Here is a 24354-nt window from a genome sequence, read left to right on the forward strand (position 1 = left end):
GGCTACTTTTTTTCGCTCCATATGAGTAACGGGAAAAACAGAAGACAGAATTTTGTGACAGGACAATAAAAAGCTTTCATGAAAACGACAGGACAAAAGAGTCGTTCATAAGGCTAAAACCCAGCTTCTATTTATGAGGTTGTCAGTCCATTTTATTCTTCAGTTTCATACCAGATCTTGCTATTTCCTTTTTGGTATTTGCAAAGATTTTATAACTCATCCAAATTTATGAATCAATCAAGTAGTATGTCACTGTGATTCCAAACCTACTGTTCCTTCATAGCACCGTGCTGATGAGGCCACACACAAGGACTGGACATTAAGCAGCTGATGGCCTTGCCATTAAGTAATTTTTGGTCTTAAAGTAATTTAACAATCAGGAGGATAACCTCTAAACAACTCATTAAAATTAGCAATTTTTCTTATGGAAGCCCAAAGTAAATACAGAGAACACATTTCAACCTTGGTTCTTATGTTATTTTTTGTTTTTATTTATAGAAAGCAAACACATTTCACATATTTCACAATACAGACTTAGAAGCATAATAATGCTTTCTACCCTCCCTCCCTCCCGTCCAAATATCCAGTCCTCCCACTTTCCCCCCATTCTCCTTTTTTCTCTGATTTTTACAATGGTAGATTTTCATTTCACTTTGCAATCACATTCTTAATACTCCATTTAGTAGACCCCAACACATTCGTTTTAAGTTGACAGGGTAAGTATCATCCCTCTATATATGGATAGATTTGGCATTTAGAATATGGAGAGCTGAGTGCTGAGCGATTTATTTACCATTAAGAATGTTACTAAGGTAGGTTGTATAGTACTGTTTAGTTTTCTTGCAAACAACACGTAATTTGATACTTCCCATTAGCTTGTTCACCTCTCTTGCATGTCTTATTTCCAGGATGAACGTCAGCTGTGTAGGTGGTCAGATAGTAAAGTTGATCACGTCATTACTGCTCATTGTTTTATTCTAAATGTGTCTGCCCCCAATTGTGCATCATGCTCCACTCCAATTGTAAGCCTATTTAACTGTCTCCAGCATATTTTGATATTTTTCATGTCTAGAAACAATTCTTACATAACAATTTCCCAGTTGCACACCTGGTCAGAGGGAAACCAAGGTGATCTTAGAATACTTCAGAGCCCTTCAGCCATCTGAGGTCCAACTACACAGATGGTGCACTTAGTGTTCTTTAATCTGAATGCCAGGGGTAAACATTCCTCCTTTGGTTGCTATTCTGGTTAATTTTTGTGTGACCTTGAGTGAACTAAAGAATGTCCATGTGATTGACAAAACATGGTGTGTGTGTGTGTGTGTGTGTGTGTGTGTGTTTTCCTGAAAGAGACCAGTATTTCAGTGGGTAAACTGAGTAAAGCTGATGGTTCCCTACAAGGTAGGAAGGCTTTGTCCTACCCATTGAGGTTCTAAATAGAGCAACAAGGTAGTGGCAGTGTGAATTCACTATCTCTGGTTAAGCTACAACATCCTTTAACACAAGTATCCCTGGTTCACAGGCCTTCAGACTCAGAACAAGAGTGACACATTTACCCGCACCGCAGTTTGCAGTCCTGCAGACTCAAACTGAATTACATCACCAGCTCCTTTCTCTGGATGATCTCTACAGCCACTTGTGCCAGTTTCTACAATAAATCTCTTTCTGGCTGTGTTTACAACTATTCATTCTGTTGATTCTGTTTCTCTGGAGATCCCAGAATAAGATGGCAGAGTATCCACTGATCAACTGTTTCCCAGAACATTAGAAATTAAGAATAGCAGCCAGTTATTAAAAATAGAAAGAAGGGCGTTAATTCCGTTTTAGAGGATTATACAATTATGATTCTGTATGCCAGTGGAGTGTTCAATGTTAGAATCCTTGTTGCTGTGAACAACAGAAGCAGTGAGCTTTGAAATCCCAAATCATTGTTTAAATCAATTTTAAACCACTTGATTACCTTCGTGGTCAAGAGTCTCTAATTTTTTAAGTCTCATCTACCTTGTGTAAAATACTACTATTAATCTCTATTAGGCTCTTTACCTTGAATGCCTGTGTGTATGCGTGCATAATTACATAGCTCTAATTAGCTGTCCAATTGCTGTCATTTATTCTAGCAGATATTTTTATACTTTTGATATATATATATAGCAAAATATATATATTTAAGAAATATGAACTCTAAAACTCCTGTGTTCAAACACACTACTTTTCCTACCATTGAGAAACCATATTCAACACTGAAATTTCTTAACCAAGTTTAATTTTCTCATGAATCTAATTTTTTCATTTATAAAATATAAAACAGATCAAAATAAAATCTGGAAATCACAAAATATCATCAGATTATCACATGTGTCATGAAACAACATCACATGTGTAACAAATGCTAATATTACTCTCCATAGAAAACTTCTTACAACTATTTTTATTTTAAAATTTTTCTTATTCTATTTAATATATTAAAATTTTAAGTAACTTACAAGAAATTTAAAGCTATATTAAAGTCATCATTTTATTTAGTTCTCAAGCCTCAATCTCTTCAAATTTGTACCTTTGTTTGTCTTTACCTAGATTTTTCAATGCATGCAAGCATTCTTTGCCTTACAGAATGAAGAATTCAGAAATTAAGAAATCTAATATGGTAGCATTCATATTCAACCTTGAATAAATAAATCTGAAAAAGTTTTTCATTATGTTCTACTAAACATATAATTCTGTTGTCATTTAATGGATATTACATTCTATTTTATTGTTCTGAAATACATTTCCAAATGTGTTACAAGGTGACTTTCCTTGCTGAAGAATAAACAGCTACTTACTGTTACAGATATGGCTGTTTCACTGTTATATAAAATGTGCTGCTGCACAGAGTAATATTTTTATCTACCAAGAAACAAACATTCTAAAAATATTGCAATAACTTGTGATGATTAAATTAGTAGACTTTTTTTTGATGTGACTGGTATCTACATCCATTAGAAAATTTAGGTTTGGAAGAATAATGTAGTAAGAGGAAAGTATCTGATATTCTATTATCAAGTGAAAACTTCAAAACTCTCATTTTTAACCATGATTGATATAGCTTTGGTTTTTTTATCTTTTGGCTCGTGATTACCTAAGTATTTATACATTTGCATATCCATGGTTTTAATTACTAAATAAGAAGGAAACTCATTGTAATATCAATTAATTCTAGAATGTATTTATTGAACTTAATTTACAAAAAATGCTATTTCAATAATAAAATAATCACAGATACACAGAATTGCAATTTACACCTATATATGTATACTCTACTTTGAAATGCTCAGGAATAAAAGTTTCACTTTTTAATAATCAGATTATGCTTGACAGTAAATATCCAAGATCTGAGCACTCTGACTAATGTCTAAGAAGACTGCATCATGCCACCTTTTCTGGTTGTTGTGATGGCCCACCTGCATCAAGAGAGTGTGCTCTGTGGGTCAGAGTCGGCTTGCACAGGGAATATCAATGCTCGGTGATACAACAGTACTGGTCTAGCATATTATAATTAGATTTGAGGTAATAGCACACCATTTTAGACTTACTATATAGAAAGAATAAAATGTCATTTTAATAATACTTATGTTTACTGTAAATAATTATTTCAGACTAAAATAGAATATTGCTGGATAAAATCAAAGTAGGAAGAGTTTGCTGAAAAAGACTATTATCTAAGAATAACATTAGTATTTAAGCCTCTTGCACATGTTAGCCAGTCCTGAGGATATTTTGCAACTTTCAAAATAATTGATAAAGTTATAAAATTGTTCTCATAAGTTCCCCAAAATCTACCTACCTATTTCTTTTATATATATAAAATCATCTTTTTATATAGTTCTCATTACATAATTTATAAACATAATTGTTCTCATCTTTTATATATGTATATATTTTAAATATATTATGCATAAATATACATCATCTTTATATATATATAAAAGATAAGAATAACTGCAATTTTTCTTAGGTATGTACAACATGATCTGGAAATAAATCTTCCTCTTCACCACACATAGGCATAATTAGTACCTGCCATCTGTTTCAGTATATCTTTTATGTGTTTTAGTGATTGTTTCCAGAATATCAAGTAGATTTGTAAAATGCCAACGCAGACTAGCAAAATCAAGGCTAAAGCGGTAATATGAATAAAAATATGCTAGTTGATTAAGAGGTAAGTTCAGAAGTACTTCATTTAGCTTTAAAGGCCCAAGAACAACACACTTGTCCTTTTCCTATTGAGCATAGTAAATGTACAATAAAGAAGCAATCAAGTGGGGCACATGGTGGTTTATCATGCTAAGCTTCCACCTGTGGTATCTTGCCAGCATCCCATATGTCACTGGTTCATGTTCTGGCTCCTCCACTTACGATCCAGCTTCCTACTAGTGGTCTTGCAAAGTAGTGAAGGATGGCTCCAGCCCTTGAATCCTACTCCCACACAAAAGACCTGCAAGAAGCTCCTGGCTCCCAGCTTCGGGCTGATTCAGCTCTGAATGTTGCAGCTATTTGGGGGAGTGAAACAATGGATGGAAGATACCTTTCTCTCTACATCTCCCTCTTCTTCTCTCTTCCTTTCTCTCTCCCTCCTTTCCACCCTCCCTCCCTCCCTCTCTCTCTCTCCCTCTCTCTCGCTCTGTAAATCTGACTTTCAAATAAAAATAAATAAAATTTTCAGAAAAACGAATTAAGAGTCACAAAACAAAGTTCAGAAACAGTATTACTTAGTACAGAGGAAGGCAAAAAGAATGTCTTGCTAATCCAATTTTTAAGATCAAAGCATTGAACACACAAGTAAAAAATTAAAAAGGATTTTAAGTCTAGATTTCAGCCATGGCAGGAGAAAAATAAGATGAAATGAAGTGAGAAAAGTAAAAAAAGAAAAAAGATCTAAGGGGCAAGAGAGACGAGAATAGCCAGCCAAATTATTTAACTTGGGAGAAGAAATGAAAAGAGGAGAAGGGGAAGTAAGAGAAGACCAAAGGTAAATAAGGTAATGGAAAAATAAAGGTGCTAAGAAAATGAGGGGTGGAATTTGGCAGCAGTTATTTGACCCTGCCACTCACAGGGAGACTTGGAATGAGTTTTGAACTCCAAACTTCAGCACCTGTTGCAGATTTTTGGGCAATAAATCAGAAGATGAATTTCTCTCTCTCTCTCTCTCTCTCTCTCTCTCTCTCTCTCTCTCTCTCTCTCACATGAAATGTTTTACAAGAGAAGTCAATGAGATATAAATGTAGACTCTTTTACATCAATGGTGTGCCAAGTATTGCTTATGTCTGTCATCATCCTCATTACAATTCTATGAATTAGATTACCACCTCATTTTAAAAATAAAGGTAGAATTTTTTAATAAATTTTACTTCTTTTTATTATTATTTTATGATACAGTTCCATAGATCATGGGATTCCATAGATCATGGGATTTCCCTTGTCCCCTCCCCAATTCCCTCCTCACCTCACTGAATTCCCCTATACCATTACTATAGTGTAGTTCTTCATACACAATCATAAATCCGCCATTGCAGGCATGGACAATGGCAGAAAGTCCAGCATCCTGTTGTCAAGATATAGAAAACAGTTTCTTTGGGAGTCTATCTTTGTCTGGAAATAGAAACACATACTGTATTGTAGCCTCACATCTGGATATGATAATCTCCATTACACAGTTACTATATATCCCCTTAAATGAAAAGCCACAATACAAAATCAGCAACAGGAAGAAAAATAGAAATTTACAATGCCATGAAATTAAATAACATGCTACTAATATGATAGTCTCCATTACACAATTACTATACATCCCCTTAAATAAAAAGCCACAAAACATAATCAACAACAGGAAGGGAAAAAAAAGAAAATAACAACACCATGAAGTTAAATAACATGCCACTAAATTACTGATGTGTCACTGACGAAATGAAAAAGAAAATCAAGAACCTTCTTGAAAGAAAATGATGCTCTCTAAAATCTATGAGTCACTGAAGAATTTAATCAGAAGAAAATATTTTGAAGAGATGAATCTAACAAAAAAAAATCAAAATCCATGAGATATAGTTTCCCTTGATCTTTGTTGGTGAAATGTGTCTCCTGAAGGCAACACATAGATGAGTTTTGTTTTTTAATCCAGTCTACTAATATATGCCATTTGATTGATGAGTTTAAGCCGTTTACATTCAGAGTTAATACAAATAGGTGGTAATTTGGTTCTGTCATTTTAGTAATGGGTTGTTCATTGATTTAGCCTTCTGTTGTTATTGTACTGGGATGTTCTTTGCATTTGCCTTTGGTTTTGGTGGGCGCTATTACTTTTCTCTGTCAAGAGAATATCTTGAAGTATCCTTTGTAGGGCAGATTTAGAAGAGGCATAGTATTTTAAATTTTCTTTAATATGGAAGAATTTTATTTCATTATCAAAGACAAAGGAAAGTTTTGCTGGGTACGTTATCCTGGGCTGACAGTTTTGCTTTTAGAATCTGGAATATGTTGCTCCATTCTCTCTGGCCTATAAAGTTTCCTGTGAGAGGTCTCCAGTGAGCTTAATTGGCATTCCTTTACATGTCAGTTGATTTTTTTCACATGCACATTTAAGGATCTTTTTTTTTTTTTTTGATTGAAGAGAGATTGACTATCATGTGTCTTGGTGAAGCTCGCTTTTGGTGAAGCCTGTTGGCAGTTCTGTGCCCCTGCTGGATGATGTTTCCTAATTCTTTCTCTAGATTAGGGAAATTTTCCCTTATTATTTCATTAAATATATTTTTAAACCCAGCTACTCTTTCTGTACCTTCTGGGACTCCCACAACTCTTATATTTGGCCTTTTAATAGTGTCTTTCAATTCCTGAATACTTTTTTTGGCCTGATGCAGCTCTGCTTCCAGATTTTTGTTTGTCTCCCCCTGGTGACAGGAAATATCTTCCAATTTTAATATTCTTTCTTCTGCCTCCTTCATTCTATTTTGGAGACTCTCCACTGTACTTTTCATTTGCTCCACTGTGTTCTTCATTTCTGATATATCAGCTTTCATTTGATTCATTTCCAGTGTGACATATTCCCTGAATTCCTTGAATACCACCTTATGGAAGTTTTATAACAAGTGTTTTGAATTCTGTATCCCCCGTTTTCTCAATGTCTTCCACTTAACTTTAAAGTGGGCAAAGGGTTTTGTTCCTTTTCAGGGGAGTCTTCAGTAATATTCATTGTGCCTTTGTCTTTTCTTTTGCTCTTGGTCATTGTACTTCTAGTTATCAGATTCTTCTCCTTAGGGCTGGTTTCTAAGCTGTGTCACCCACAGGTCTACAGCTTGATTTTACTTATTGCAGTTGGTGCACGGCTCTTTGTTTGCAGTCAGTTGTGCCACTCCACCCAGTGAATTCCAGGTCTGGGTTCTGGCAGCCAGAACTACATCAGCAACAAGGTGGGAAAGGTACTTTCCCTCGGAGCTGGGGAGGTGAACCCAAAGAACTGTAGCCACTTGTAGAGTGAACCAGCAGGTAGAAGATCTTTCTCTATCTCCTCCTTTTGGTCTGCCTTTCCAATAAAAATAAATGGATTGAAAGAAAAGAGATGGGATGGGAAGGGAAGGGAAGGGAAGGGGAGGGGAGGGGAGGGGAGGGGAGGGGAGGGGAGGGAAGGGAAGGGAAGGGAAGGGAAGGGAAGGGAAGGGAAGGGAAGGGAAGGGAAGGGAAGGGAAGGGGAGGGAAGGAAGAAAGATAGAGAGAGAAGGAAGGGAAGGAAGGAAGGAGGGAGGAAGGATGGATTTAGTCCTGGGCCCAGCAGTACCAAAGGTGGGCAGGGGGCTGGAAGTAGAGAGAGTACCTTAAATAGTAAGATAAAGGCAGTATAATTCTTATCTATGACTATCATTAATTGTATCCATGTAAATAGGCAATTCTGCTGTCCTTAGTTTCTTTACATATAGATGAAATAAGAACTAAGAACCTCTACAAATGTATCATGCTATTTTCTACCAAGTTGAGTTGAGTATGAGCTGCTACAGTATTTGTGTGTGCTTGTGTGTGAGACCAGCAGAGAAGGAATAAGTTTTGCAATTTAGGTGCCAGCATTGTGGAGCACTGATTTAAGCCTTCACCTTAGATGCAGGCATCCCATATAGGAGTGCCAGTTGAAGTTCTGGCTGCTTCACTTCCACTCCAGTCATTGCTAATCACATAGAAAGACAGCAAAAGATGGCCCAAATGCTTAGGTCCCAGTCACCCTCCTGGGAGGCCTAGATGGACTTCCTAGATCCTGGCTTCTGCCTGGCCCAGCCACATGCAGTGGGTAGAAGACTATATTTATCTATCCCCTGCCTCTCTCTCTTCAGCCCTCTCCCTCCGCCCCCCCCTTTTCAATCAGTAACTGGGCTTCTCAAATAAGTATGTATCATTTTTTAAAAGAGTATTTCAATTCTGTGTCTGTTTTGTTAAAAGACAAATTAGAGATCTGCGTTATCCATCGACCTGCATTTGAATGACAATTATACTTTTATAAATCTCAGATTTCAGAATAAATCTTTACTTTGAAGATCAAGGATATATCGTAGAAAAAACAATCTATTTTTTTCAACATGTTTTCTCACATAACTTCACTTAAAATGAATTGTTTTCTTTTGGCAATTGGTGATCTACGTTCCTAAGAGTGAAAGATATATATAGATATATAGATATATAGATATATAGATATATAGATATATAGATATATAGATATATAGATATATAGATATATAGATATATAGATGATATGGACTAGATTCTAGTTCCTGTGATATATATATAGATTAACCTTTACATTTAATTTCATATTCCAGCTGATACATTTTGTTGAATTACTGCAAGCTAAAGGGTAAATATATTTATACAATCTCAAAAATATTATCTTTGTATTTTCCATTACTTAATTCTATGACTTGTAAAAGTAGTCTATGCATGCAAAACAAAGATGTCTTTGTAAATTTTCTAAATGATTTTTAAAAATCATTTATTTCAGGCCCTGCTTGATACTCAGAATCTTTTGCGTGCACAAATCACAAATTTTACATTCAACTTGGGATTTTCAGGGAAATTTTACCATACAGGTAAGGAGAAGGAATTACTGTTCTTACAGAGCATCGGTGTTAAAAATGCACAAAGCACCTACTCAGGCAGTTCTACATTCCCAAGGTCACTTCCCTTCTTTTTCTTCCTATTGTTCAACTCATATTTAATATACTATTCATAACCTTTAGAAAATGTTAATGATTTGAAAGTTTATGATATTATTTAATGACTTGCCTTTGATTGAACTATAATTTACATACATGTATATAAAATATTTAAATGGTAAGTGTATTATTGTATATATTTTTTCACAAAGTGGACACAACTGAATAATCAGAAGGCAGATAAAGAAAAAAAAAGTTACCAGAATCTACCCTCACCACTTCCAGCCCCTCAGTTTACTTAACTAGCTTCCTCTAAAAAATCTCAGTATCCTAAATTTATTACCACAAAGCCCTATTTTCCTGTCTCTGGCCTATATATAAAAGAATTCATATTTTTTATGTATCTACCTTATTTCATTCAGTCTTATTTGCATTTAATAGATATGATTATATATTGGTTGCAGCTACTAATCATGATTGATGCCTATTATTTCATTGACTGAACATACTAATATTTTGTTATCCATTCATTTACCCATTCCATTCGAGGGTATACATTTTGGTTGCCTTCAGTCTTTAGCTTCATTTTCAATAGTCCTCTTACAAACTTCTTTATATCTATCATTTAAAGGACTTAAGTATTCTTTTCTTTCCTGCTAGTTATCAAGCAACAGTTGAAATTACAAGTTACATGCAACACTTCTGATCAGCTTTAGTAGAAAACATTTATTTCAAGTACTTGTTTCAAATTTATAATCCAAACTATACAACGTATTACTATTATTTTGTAATATTTTCAGCACTTAGTGATGTTCATTTTAATTTTAGTGCTTTTGTTGGGCTTACTGAAAAATCCCATTATGATTTCCTTGCACATTTCTCTGAAAATTGTAAATGACCTATTTTTATGTTTACTGGATATTTAGATATTCCTTTTTGTTTCATTTTTCTTTTGCTATGGTTTTAATTTTCACATTCACTTTTTTAATAATCTAAAGAGAATAGATTTTGTACATTCAAAATGTACATTTCTAGAAGGAAACCACATTTCCTTCACTCCCTGCATTCTCACTGCCACTCCCTTCTTTCCTTATCTCCATCAGTGTTTGCAAAGACAGTTTTAATCCACTCTATATTCATAGGCTGAATTTGCCACTAATCATAATACCCAAAAAGTAATTTGGAAGACCACAGTTCCATGAGCTATTTTAAAAGTACTTAGAATTTTATGTCATGTTCTCTGCTTTTACTTATTAATGTTATTGGTATTTATAAATTCTTTATATAGTCTTAATGAGTCTTTTGTCAGTTACATGTATTGAAAACTTTTCTCTGTATAAATTGTCTTTGCTCTTTCATAATGGAGTTTCAGATGAGAAAAAAATTAAGAAGGTACTTTAAATGGTTAACAGAAATTAAACCATTTATAGTGATGTAAAGACGTTTGCAATCTGTGCATATGTGTTCAGAAAAGCCATGGTGATTTGTTTTGTGAAAAAAGATGTGTATGGATTTTCCATTTTTTTTCACCCAGTATGAACTTATATTTTCTAGTTAATTTTTGGAAAACTCTCGTATATCCATATGCTAGAATACACTGTAGCTATTAAAAGGACATCAAAAACTTTCAATGTAACTGATAAGGAAAAAGCTATGGAGAGATGTTTATAAGAAACCAAGATGCAGTACAGTGACTCACACACACTACTGTTAACATAAAAATAACAGGAGGATCATGTATTGTAGCACAACTAGTTAAGCCACCGCTTTGTATATCTACATCACATATCTGAGTTCCAGTTTGACTGCTGTCCCTGATTCCCATCCAGTTTCCTGCAAGTAAATCTGAAGGCAGCTGATGATGATCCAAGTATGTGGGTTCTTTGTCATGCACATACAAGACCCAAACGGAGTTCCAAGCTCTTAGCTTTATCCAAGTCTAGCCTTAGCTGTTGGCATTTGGGGAGTGAATCAGAGAATGGAAGATTATTTCTCTCTCCCTCTCTCTTGCCCCTCAGATACTCTCAGATAAGAAAAATAAGAATAAGAAAGAGAGATAAATTTAAAAGAGAAAGAAAAACACTCTAGAGGATGGAATTCGCACACTTCTAGAGATAATACCTTTAACTTATTTTACAGCTTAGGAAACTGAAAGTGTAATTAAGTAATTTGCTTATAGTTATGCAGCTATTAATACAGATGAAGAGTATTTATGAAACCATTTATGATAATATGATATGAATGAGTATGTTTTAAGAGAATGTGGAAACTGAATAATTCAGATTGGAAGAACAAATCCTTTTTATAATGTTGCTTTTCAGCATCTTCATTTTATATCATTGTGTATGATCTGCTGAAGCAAATTTTAATTGATGCACTTATTTAAACAAACTTGTCAAACAGATGTCAATAATTATAGTATTATATTTCATTATAATATTTAATAATCATATTTACATATAATTATATTTTAACTTTGGTCATTTATAAGTCATGCCCATGCATCTAATTAACTCCTTCAAGGCTTTAATAAGCTTATGCTGAGAATTTTACCTACTGACATAAATATAATTTCTGCATGCACAGAAATAATATTTACAGAAAGTTCATTTTCAGAAAAATTAATATTGTATTTAGTGAGTAAATTAGTTTTCACAGAAACTATATAATTATAACACATCAGTTCATTCATATCCTAGAGCCATATAGTACATATAATACATATAATCACACATCTTCACATGACTCTGAGTACCCAATTTGAAATCTTTATAACTGTAAGAATGATCTTGACATGGAAAGCTCTCAAATCCTCATGCCCCTGAATTGCTTAGATCAATATATAAAATAATAAGCTTTTTCTGTGAATATTTTAAAAGTTAACAAATGGGTACTTTCCTTACTGTAACTTCAGAAACAAAAACACAATTAGAAATCCAAGCCCTGTATGTAGGAAAGATCTACTATCCTGGCATACACAGATGAGATTATTTCCTTCACTTTATGTACAGAGGCTCAGTTGTGTAGTGAGATTCAACTTAGAATATCACTAAATTTCACAATAGAAAACTCAAAAATATGAGGAAACAGACAAGTTCCCATAACCTCTTCTTAACTACATCTTAACTTTAGGGCAATTATCTTATCATCTTTGGCATCATTTGAAGAAAAGAATTATCATAAAAAGGAATCACTCATGCAAGATCAAGGACATATACAAAATGTACTGTGTTTGGGAAAAAGGAATTATAAGAAGAGCCACAAAAGTAAAAATCAACTCAGATTCACACAAGACAACATTCATGCCAACTCAGTTTATCGGATGTTGTTTGGTTGATTTTGATTTTTGCCTAACACTGAGTGCTAGGGAATGACTCCAGCTAGCCCTGTACCTCCCTCTTATCTCTGAAAGGTCTCATATTCTCTTACTTAGATATGTCCAACAGTTCACAATATTATAGTGTCCTCTCTCTAAACCAGGCAAACTAGAGCATAGGAGGAAGCAGACCAACACTTGAAGGAGTCTTCTTATCTGTGTAGAATATAAAGGCTGCTACAAAAATATAGCCAGTATTATCTAACAACAATAAGGCCCCTTTTTTCAGTATTATCAGACATGAAATTTACTGAGTTTCAATCTTTGAAAAATCAGATATTGCGATTGCAAAATTGAATTAAATTATTTACTTTTCCTTTTTTCTGAGCATAAGGAACTTTTTTTTTCCATTAAAATTTCTAACTTCTTGACCCAGTTTTGAAGAAAGGGAGAAGTGCTCACTTGGTCAGCACACAGACAATCGAAATGAAGGGAGGAAGAGAAGTAGCATTGCTTTTGTTCAGGAGACAGGTTCATTTTAATATACCATAATTAAGAGTCTATATATTTCTGTGGAGAATCAAAAATGAGGAAAATAACTCATGGTTCCCTTTTAGTGAACAATTACCATATTCAAAGTATTTAATTTCTATGCACATTATTTTGAGTCCTAGTCGTGAGTGACATAATATGTAATCTTGCTTCTTAGAAAACATCACAGAAGCTGTGAGAGGCCCAAGGCAATATAGCTAGTTAAGTATTAAAATATTTTTTGGTTTTAATGTTAAACTAGATTTTTTGATTTATTTGTTTGCAAGCCAAAATTACAAAGAGGGAGACAGAGAGACATATATTCTGTCCACTAGTTCACTCTCCCAATGGCCACATGGGCCAACGCTGGGTTACACTGAAGCTAAAAAACCAAGAGCTCAAATCAGGGGCCCAAGCACTTGAGCCATCCTCTGTTGCTTTCTCATTCAGATTAATTTCATATCAAATTAGTCAGTACTCTTCTTATTTCTAAACTCCACATATGGTTAGTTAAAGATCCTAAATTTGGACTCCTAACTCTGAGTCAGAATGCTGGTTCCATCCCAAGCTTATCAATTAATAGGACCAGGTGCTTCAATTACTTTATCTGTAAAATGAGATGAGCAGTTGCCCTCACCTCATGGATTGTGAGGTTTAACTGAGATGATTCTTAGGGCCAGCATAGTGGACTAATATGCTAATCCACCACCTGCGGTGCCATCAACGTTTGGGTGCCAGTTCAAGACCCAGCTGCTCCATTTCAGATCCAGTTCCCTGCTAATGTGCCTGCGAAAACAGCAGAAGATGGCCAAATGCCTTGGGCCCCCTGCACCCATATGGAAGAGCCAGAAAAAACTGCTTGTTCCTAGCTTTGAACCAACACAGCTCTGGCCACTGTAGCCATTTGTGAAGTGAGCCAAGCCAGCAGATGGACTCTGTCTCTCTCTCCCACTCTATTTCTCTTTCAAGAAAAATAAATAAATGTTAAAATAAATGAATAGATAAATGGGATGGTTCCTATAAAGCACTTCAACATAAGATCTGACACAGATAAAATGTCAATCAGTGATGATTTTTCAAATAATATCAGAGTACGAAGTACTTCATGATAGGCAGACCATGAAATCCATTCGAAGCTGCACTAACATTATAAAAATGCAGCATGACTTTGAAACAACTTAAGAAAGGGCACTTAAAACTGAAAAAATTTACTTTTCTCCCCACTCTTCCTCCAATTTCAATAAATATGGAAAAAGGATGGGGAATATAGGAAGCCAGGATAAACCAATTAGGAAAAGTAACAGATACTTATTTACTAAAATAATTACTTCAGATGTAAAACATCCCCAAAGTAAGATTAGTGAAATCAGATAACAGAGCTTTAAAAAAATGAAACATACACAATTATGCCTATCCTGAATTGAGATAAATCTGAGGACAGATGTTATACTGCCAATTTTGTATGATTCAAATGTCTGAATATTTGAATTGCAAATTTTTTCATGATATTCAGGAGAGAACAACAAATATCTGAACTGTCTTTCCAAAGAATCCCAACATATGTCATTCTGTCCTGATACGTAATCTTTGAACAAAGCACAACTAGAGCAATAACAAAGGAGAAATGACAACAAAGATACAAGGAAATATTGGGAAATATTAGGGGTCAGCATTGTAGTATAAGTTAAGTTGGTGTCACAGCAGTGCCAATTTGAGATTTTACTCCTCCACTTGCAATCCTACTCCCTATTACAACTCCTGTAAAAGCACCAAAAGGTCGACCAAGTCCATTGCCCCTGCAATTATGGAGACGCAGAGAAAACTCTGGGCTGTTGGCCACAGCGTAGAACATTCCCAGCTGTTGTGGCGATTTGAGGAGTGAACCAGAAAATGAAAGACACTTCTCTCTCTCTTTCTCTCTCTCTCTCTCTCTCTGTCTCTCTCTCTCAAATTCTTTCAAACAAATCTTTTAAAAATGAGTCCTCATGGGTGACAAGGAAGAGATCAAAAACAATAAGGAATTTTCATAAATTAGACAATCTTAGCTCATACTATGTACATACATTTCAAGGGAGGTGGAAATCAGCAATTAATTGATTATTGGAGAATCCCAAGAAAGGTCTGCCTGTTTCCAGTTTGAAAAACTAAAAGTACAACAAATAATCAGCTTAACTAGTAAGAAGCTTCAACGATGTAAAAATGTTACACACCAGAAGAGTGCCTTGCCCACAGAGATGTTTACTTGTGGGGAAACTAAATGATGTCATCCTTACACATAATCAAATTTGTGTTTAACCATACCAGTCACAAATACTCAGTATGCCTTTACCAAGACCAACTTCTTTATCACCTAAAAGGTACTAGGATCCAAAATCCTACCTTGATTGGAATCATCAAGGTTTCCAAATCCCTGATTCCTTTCGCCTGTTCACCATTTCTCTCTAGCTTCACTGAATAAAGGAATCAGCCACACTTTCTGTCTCATCTTCCCTCTCTGTATCTGTCCTACAAATAAATAATATCTACTTTATATTTCCTAATTTTTAAATATTTATTTATTTGTATCTGTTAGGCAGATTTATAGAGAGAAGAGGGGACAGAGAGAGAGAGATCTTCCATATGCTGCTTAACTCTCCAAATAGCCACAATAACTGGAGCTCAGTCAATGTGAAGCCAAGAGCTTCTTCGCAGTCTCCCACATAGATGCAGGGGCCCAAGGACCTGAACCATCCTCCACTGTCTTCCCAGGTCATAGGAAAGGAGCTGGATCTGAAGTGAAGCAGCTGAGGACTTCAACTGGTGTCCATATAAGTTGCGGCTACTAAAGGAGGAGGATTAGCCTGATACAGTACTGTTCCAGCCCTCAAATAAATATTTAGAACAAAAAACCACAAATTTTTAGTAAGCAACATTCCTGTAGAAAAGAAACAAGGACCTACTACTGGAACTCAAACACTAATTTCCATGCTCATTTCCCTCATGTATATTTCCTGGTCACTCCATTCTTTCCAAATTAAGAATGATTCAAAAATCCTAAAGATTAAAAACAACAATGTCTTTGGGCATTGTTTTGTGTTTCAGCCTGTAGCAATTTCATATCTATGACTTTAAAAAGTTAAGTCACATCTCTGGTTGTTACCTAACAGATTTCCCTTTTCTATATTTCATATTAAAAACCTCATTTGTATGCAAAATAGTACAAATGGTATCTGCTAAATTCATATAGATGTATATTTAGCTAGATGTTAGGTAGACAGATGCATGATAGATCAATATAGAGAAATAGACAGATAGAAAGCAAGTATAACTGGAAATAATTGCCTAATCTTTTTTCTCCCTAAAGGAACAAAAGAGGAAGATGAAGGAGATGACTGTCTGTTGGGGTCTGTCGACGAGTTCTGGTGGTTTCCTCACATGTGGAGCCACATGCAGCCCCACCTCTTCCATAATGAGTCATCTTTGGTGGAGCAGATGATTCTCAACAAAAAATTTGCCTTAGTAAGTAACTAATTTTGACTATTGCATTCAACTCAAGGCTGCTAATTAGATAAAGGACAAGACTTTTATGTGGAACCTTTCTGAGGCTTTTGGCATGTTGGCCCTTTTAAAGCAGCATTTCTATGTGATCATTAAGACTATCCTGAAATTGCAGCTTTTTAATATGTGCCTCTTGAATTGGCAGAAATTCAATGCTGAACTTAATACTTTGAGAAATCCAATTTTAAAAAGACTTCACAAGACACTAACAAGACTCAATTACATGACATTATGCTCAGAGTTCCTAAGACACAGCTTCTGTGCTACATGAGGGAGGCAGAAATTTTAAACAATCTCCTATCAAACCTGTGGTCAAAATCCCACAGTTTAGAGAAATGTGTCATTAGGAATGGCCAGGGATATATTCTTATGGAAACTGAATTGTAGGTACAACTTGAATAAGAGTAAAATGTAAGTATCAGAATGCATTGGATTCAGTGGTACCTGGGAGGGGGCAGGGGAAGACCAGGCATAACATAATGTGGGCACAACACAGTCTAAGAAAGAATTGTGATGGAAATGGGAAAAAACACATTTAAAAGAAAGTTGAAACATACATATTATATGGATGGGACATTTGCTTGGGTGAAACAAGGTACACTGTTTCAAAGTAAACATGTTTAATAAGCATATTATGAGAGGAAATTTTCATTGTGATCAGAGAACGTACTGATGATCACATTTATGTAATGCTATTCAACATGCACTGCCAGTGTCAAGGTTGAACTGCTAATCTTCCTGATAATTTCTCCAACTTAAACAAGAAAGGGGCAGAAACTAAATTTTTTTTTTGAGGAAACAGAATCCCAAAAGCTTGATGAATCTCATCAGGAGTGCATTCTTATCTTTTACCTTTAGTCAACTCCTCAAAGCAAGCAAGCTCAAAGACACCTTTCCCATGCAGTGATATTTTTTTCAAGAGAGCAAGCATATTTTCTTCTATGCTGGTATTATGAAAAAACACATATACAGAAATAGTAAGCATTTGTAAAATTTGATATACATGGTTTCAGGTAATACTAGAGAATTGTCACAATCCTGTCTTACTGAAGAGAACATTAATTCTGTCGTCAGCATGAGTTACAGAGACTGATACAAAAGCAGCATTTAAGAGTACAAGAAATAACGTTAAGAGGAAAATTACTTGCTAATTTCCTCTTAAATGAATAAAGAGAAGGGAATTCATGAAATCAAAATTTGTAAAAATAAAATGTAATTACTAGTAAAACAGCAATATTGAGAAATGGAAAAGGGAGGCTTTTGTGGGCTTTTTGGTACCAAACCGATAAATGACATATTGAAGTTGGTCTTATAAAAAATATGGAATTCACTTTTAGATCCCCTGAAATCAACAACAGGTATTCTATTATTATTTGAATCAGTGAATAACTAAAGGAATAAATATGTGACAATATTATGTTTATCTGTAAAGCAATTACAAATATTCAAAGTACATATAATAGTATCAGGCACACATAGGAATAGATGAGTTACACACAGTTTTTCAAATTCCCCCCTCAAAAAATTCATGAATTGAGAGAATAATTCAAAAATAAAATCTATTTATTTTTATTTTATTTTTTCTTTTATCATACAATTCCACAGGTTCTGGGATTTCCCTTATCCCTTCCCCAAATTCCCTCCTACTCACTGATTTCCATTATTACAATAGTACAGTCCTTCATAAGCAGTCATAAGTCTATCATTCTAATTAAGTCTATCCTGATATTGAGGGTAACCTATACAAGGGTTAAGCAAAGTAGATTTCTTACATGTGCTGTTCCTAACTACATGCTTATAGCCTGCTGGAGTTCTTAATGCAGCACAGAAGTCATGAATCAGAAATGAAAGCAGGAGCCTGTGGGGTACATGGGCCTGGGTCTGTGTCCAGGCTGCTCCACTTCCAATCCAGCTCTCTGATAATGTGCCTAGGAAAGCAGTGGAAGATGGTACAAGTGTCTGGGTCCCAACACGCATTTAGGAGACCTGGATGAAGCTCCTGGTATCTGGCCATTTGGAGAGTGAACCAGAAGATAGAAGATCTCTCTCTCTCCCTCTTCCCCCACCCCCGCTTCCTTCCTTCCCTTTCTCTCTCTCCCCTCCCTTCCTTCCTCCGTTCTTCCTTCCTTTCCTCCCTCCCAGCTCCTCTGGCTGTAATTCTGCCTTTTAAAATAAACACATTGTTTCATGAGAGCATGCATTCTTCAATCTGATCAAATGCAGAATCAATATTTCTGTTCTTTTGCTATTATTTTTTGAGGAGAGGTGTGCTCCAGGGAGGGTAAGAAAAAAGACTGAATCCAGAGACAGACCGTCCCCAGTAAAGAACATGGAAAAGAATATCTATGCAAAGCATCTGGAAAGTGACGAGCACATAACACTCAATGGATGACAGCTGTTGTTTTTATTTTGCATGTATTTAGTATGACAAAACTGCTCTTTTCAATTTTTCCTGGTCTTCGGAGTTATTGGAGTTGCTGCTAAGTTGACAAAAATTTCTATAAAAGCTCATTGTTCACTATAATGACAGTCATTTAAAGTGCATTTATACACTTTCTAAATATATGCTTACTCTTTTATTTGTCATTAAGGCATTAAAATTCCAAACCCCACTGGTGTTAAGTTAATGAGAGATCAATAGTTTCACTCTTACTGTATATTTATATTATATATGATTTGCCTTAATGCTCACAACAACCTGAATTATACGTATATTTATTCTCCCTATACAGGTGAGAAAACAAAATCAATAAGTGTTGTGACTCACTCATGATTATAAAGTTTCACAGTGGTACAATAGAAAACTAGGTTTTTTAATACTGCAAAAATTATGTCGCCCAGGCTTCCCTATTAATTCAAAACATAATTGGCAGTTTTAAATTTAGATTTCCTTTCTGTCTGGTACCCCAATGGAATACCTAGAAATCCTGGTACATAAGGAAAATGGAGAATTTGAGGTAGAACTCACAGGGCAACTTTTTCCTTGTGTCCCTTAAAATTCACGATTATAGGTAGTCTCGAAAAACGTTGGAAAGAAAGACAAACAGCTGAATCTGAGGAACATGTCATATGATCAAATATAATTTATTTGGTATACAAATATGAAGAGAAGGGCCCAGAGTGATAGATAGCCTAGTGGCTAAATCCTCACCAGGATCCCATATGGGCACCAGTTCATATACCAGCTGCTCCACTTCCCATCCAGCTCCCTGCTTATGGCCAGGAAAAGCTGTAGAGGATAGGGTAAAGCTTTGGGACCCTGCACCCACGTGGGAGACCTAGAAGAAGCTTGCTTCAGATCAGCTCAGCTCGGGCCATTGTGACCATGTGAGGAGTGAACCAGCAGATGGAAGACCTTTTTCTCTGTTTCTCCTTTTCTCTATAAATCTGCCTTTTCCTTTTTAGTAAAAGTAAATAAATTCTTAAGAAAGGAAGGATGGAAGGAAGGGAGGAACAGAGGAAGGGAGGAAGGGAGGGAGAGAGAGAAGAGAAAGAGAAGGAAGGAAGGAAGGGAGGAAGGAAGGAAGGAAGGGAGGAAGGAAGGAAGAAGGAAGGGGGGAGGAAGGGAGGGAAGAAGGAAGGCAAAAGATAGTCACTTCAATTACACGGAAACTATTCAAGAGGAATCTGCCTTCGTTATCATACTTTGGAACAAATGATCAACATGGGCTAATATTCCTAAAGAAGGAATTTTTAAAAAGTAACTAAAACAGAAGCAATGGGCTGCCTAATGAGCAAACAATGAAGGGCAAAGATGCAAGTGTTTAAACTATCATTCCAGCTTAGAGAATCTGAAATTATGGTTTACTGTTTTTGTTTGGATCTTGGCTATACCACTGAGCAAAACACATGCCATTTCAGTTTTGCTTCTTCAAAACACTTTTTCTCATTAAATTTTTCACTGACTCATACATCATACAGTAGCATCATTTTCTTCAAGAAGGTTCTTCTTCATTTCTTCAGCAACACATCAGTCATTCAATTATTTAACTTCATGACATTGTAAATTTCTTTTTTTCCTTCCTGTTGTTGATTATGTTTTGTGGATTTTTATTTAAAGGGATGTATAGTAACTGAGTAATGGGGATTATGATATCCAGTGGCATGTTGTTTAACTTCATGGCATTGTGAAGTTCTGTTTTTCCTCCTGTTGTTGATTTTGTTGTGGCTTTTCACTTGGGGAAATTTATAGTGACTGTGTAGTAGAGACTGACATATCCAAATGTGAGGATACAGTGCATTGTGCCATCTCTACTTCCGAATTGAGAGTGGACTCCCACTGAAAATGTTGGATGAGTCTTAACAACGGGATGCCAGACTCTCTGTCCATGCCCTTAATGATTGACTTATGACAGTTGATGAGGAACTATGCTGTTGTAATGATATGAGTTTGGTAGTGGGGGAGGGGTTTGGGGAAATCCATGGCCATCTTTGTAGAATTTTACCAAATATATCTGATCTATGATTCGTGTGTATAATATGTACAGTTCTGATTCACAAAAGAATTTTATGACCATTTTAATTTAGCTTCACTGGGGATCCATCCTCAATCTGGAAGTAGAGATGCACACTGCACCATATCCTCACATCTGGACATGACAGTATCCACTATACAGTTACTATAACTCCCCCTCCCCCAAGTGAAAAGCCACAACAAAATCAACAACAGGAGGAAAAACAGAACTGAATTTAATTTAGTTTTGAAAGCTGTAATAGTAATTATGGAGCAAATCCTTTAAGTAAACTTGTATTTCATGATTACAGCTATCAGGCAGTGTAGCTTTAGAGGTAGAATGGGAAAATCGGGGGTACAAAATATTGTCTAGTTCCAGTATTAAACTACAATTGCCAAACTACATCGGACAGAAAGAAATGGTCCCCTCCACTCCTCTCCTTGCTTACACAGGAGAGAAAAACATTGAAACATTTGTACCATCCACCTTCATCCACATCTTGAACCTCCTCACCCCAATCATGCACTCCTCCCTCTCAGCTATGTAAAAAATGTTAAAAATTGAATTAAAATTTGAATTTAAAAAATAAAGAAGGAGAAAATAAACTGTGACAATAGAGGGTAGCATAACACAGTTTCAAATTTATGAGACAACTTTAAAACTAGGGCAAAATGTTATTTAAAAAGCAATATAACATTCTATTTAAATATAAACAAAGGATGAGTAGTATATACACTCAGTTGAAGACTTAGACCTAAATTTTGGGAGATGGTAATACTGTGATCTTTAATGATTAAATAATCTTTAGGAGGAATTACATCTTCTGAATTTCCTATCCTTTAACTTGATTTCTTTGGTGTATTCCTATAATTACTTCACAATTATTTTTTAAGGATTTAAAAATCTGAAATGTCATATCTAATTATCTTTTTTATTTCACGCATTAAGTCCTTTTAACACTCAAGATCACACTGTCCTCTGCCTCTCCAGACATAGAGCATTTCCATTTCGAGAATATAAACCAATTGTTTTTAGAATGGGAATAGAAACAGAAATTTTCAGGAGAGGCAACAAGTTAAATTGCTACTGAAGTAATACAAGAAGTGGCTAGAAGGCCAACTTGAGCTAAACTAATACAAGCCCAAGCATAAAGTAGATAGATGTAAAAACTCTCAAGATAGAATAAACGGAGGTTCTTATTGGAAGGATGAAGATTCTTTCCAAAAAGGAATAACAAATCAAACATAACATCAAGCCTTGAGCCTCCTACTTTTCTTCCTTATATGCTTAAATTTTTCCAATTGTATGCTACTAATTTTTCCTTGACAGTGCTACACTTCACTTACTTGAGCAAACATTGCTTCCACCCATATTTAGAACAGTGCAGAATTTCTTCTTACCCAGGCATACCACTGAAATTTTCAAAGTGGTTTTGATTACCTTAGAAACTTAGAATCATTAGGTATGTAAATTCCTTCCCAGATCACCTTGTTTTCTATTCATTATGAAGGGACAGGAAGGAAGGAAGAGTTTTCACTTTCCTGAGATTTAAGGAAAAGAAACTGCTGAGCCCCAAATATTTAGCAGACAACCATATTGTTCTTTCTATGAATAATTAATATTCCAAATTACTTGCTGGCATATGTATCCCCTTGTTAAAAATACAGAAAGTGAAGCTCAGAGTGCCTACATGATTTTCCTAGGAAAAAAAAATAACTAAAATCTGGAGAAAGGATTTTCTGTTTGGGACTGCCCATTCCAAAGTCTATGTAACTACCATAGTTGGTATAATTGAAAGATGCCATGCTATTGATAATGTTATTTATGCCATTATGGAAGCCTCATAACCCTAATATAAAGGTTTATATTTAAAAACAAATCTGGAGAATTAAAATCAGATTTTTAAAAATGATTTTCTCTTGAATAGTTGTTTAAATGATTTACATAACATCTTGAACTTATGCAGCCAGTACCACAAGTATTGCTCTCCCTATGGCTGTTATAAGCAACAGAGGGTGTAAAATGGTTCTAACAAATAGATCAACATCTACTTGTACTTCAAGAATAACTATCTTTATTGAAAATTAGTACTGTTAAGACTTGAAAATTCTTAGCATAGTCAGCCCTGTATATTTTTAGAAAGATTAAATGTTTGTAGACACTCCGTAAATTCGAGATGTTTCCAAATTGCTTCTCACTTTTTATTAACTATTAGAGACTGCCAAAGGTCTACATAAAACTGATCATCTTAAATTGTGAGAAAGTTTGATTAAATGCTAAAATTCTTTGGGGCCACTGCAATGACTCAGTTGGCTGACCCTCTGTCTGCAAACGTAAGCATCCCATGTAGGTGCCAGTTTGTGTCCCAGATGCTTCACTTCCCATTCAGTTCCCCACTTGTAGCCTCAGAAAGCAGTGAAGGATGGCCCAAAGCCTTGGAATCCTGTGCCCATGTGGGAGATCCAGAAGTGGTTTCTGGCTTCAAACTGGCTCACCTCTAGCTGTTACGGCCATTTGGGGAGTGAACCAGCAAATGCAGGATTTTTCTGTCTCTGTTTCTTTCTGTAAATATGCCTTTGCAATATAAGTAAATAATTTTTTTAAGATACTGAAATTCTTCTGTTGTCTTGTCATGCAATTTTCATGTATTTCACTGTACCACAAAAAATAAAGCTTTAAACTGGGGTGACAGATATGTGTGAACTCACTATATTACTGTCACACAACTTTTGTTTTGTAAATTTAATAATAAAAACAAAACCTAATCATAAAAATCTTACATTTAAAAAATAAAGTCTTGGGGCCAGTGCTGTGACATAGCAAGTTAAGCCCCTGTTTGTGGCAATGACAGCTCATCTGTGTGCCAGTGCAAGTCCCAGCTGCTCCAATTCCAACCCAGCTCCCTGATAATGTATTCAGGAGAACCACATCCATGTAGATGATCTGAATAAAGTTCCCGCCTCCTGGCTTCAGCTAGGCCCATCCCCTGCCTTTGTGGCCATCGGGGCAGTTATCCTGAAGATGGGAAGAGCTCCCTCTCTCTCTCCATGTCTCTTCCTCTCTCTGTAGATGCCCTTCAAAATAAAATAATCTTTTTAAAAAATAAATAAATCTTCATAAGTTAATTTTATATATATTTTTACAAACTGATTCTGGTATTTATAGGAATACATTCCAGAAATTGAAAAAAAATCAACCCAGCCTGTGAAAAGTGCAAGTGTAGACATCATTCTTTTGAGTGTCATTGCAAAAGTACATCCTTTAGTAGTAGGTTTACTTGTGAGACACTCAATAAAAGTGACACTATTTCAGAAATTCTTAAGGGAACTGAAAACAGAGGAAAGCAATGTGC

At 35.3% G+C, this 24354-nt stretch overlaps 1 protein-coding gene across 1 annotated transcript in view; it reads left to right on the forward strand.

Annotated features, from left to right (window-relative positions):
• LOC101534656 (N-deacetylase and N-sulfotransferase 3) overlaps positions 1 to 24354 on the forward strand; it is a 151235-nt gene that overhangs the window by 33823 nt on the left and 93058 nt on the right. The window contains exons 2-3 of the mRNA XM_058666962.1: positions 9011 to 9098; positions 16355 to 16509. Coding sequence (XP_058522945.1) covers positions 9011 to 9098; positions 16355 to 16509 — 243 coding nt within the window. The remainder of the gene's footprint in view (positions 1 to 9010; positions 9099 to 16354; positions 16510 to 24354) is intronic.

This window comes from Ochotona princeps, chromosome 7, assembly GCF_030435755.1.
Source record: "Ochotona princeps isolate mOchPri1 chromosome 7, mOchPri1.hap1, whole genome shotgun sequence".
NCBI classification, from domain to species: domain Eukaryota; kingdom Metazoa; phylum Chordata; class Mammalia; order Lagomorpha; family Ochotonidae; genus Ochotona; species Ochotona princeps.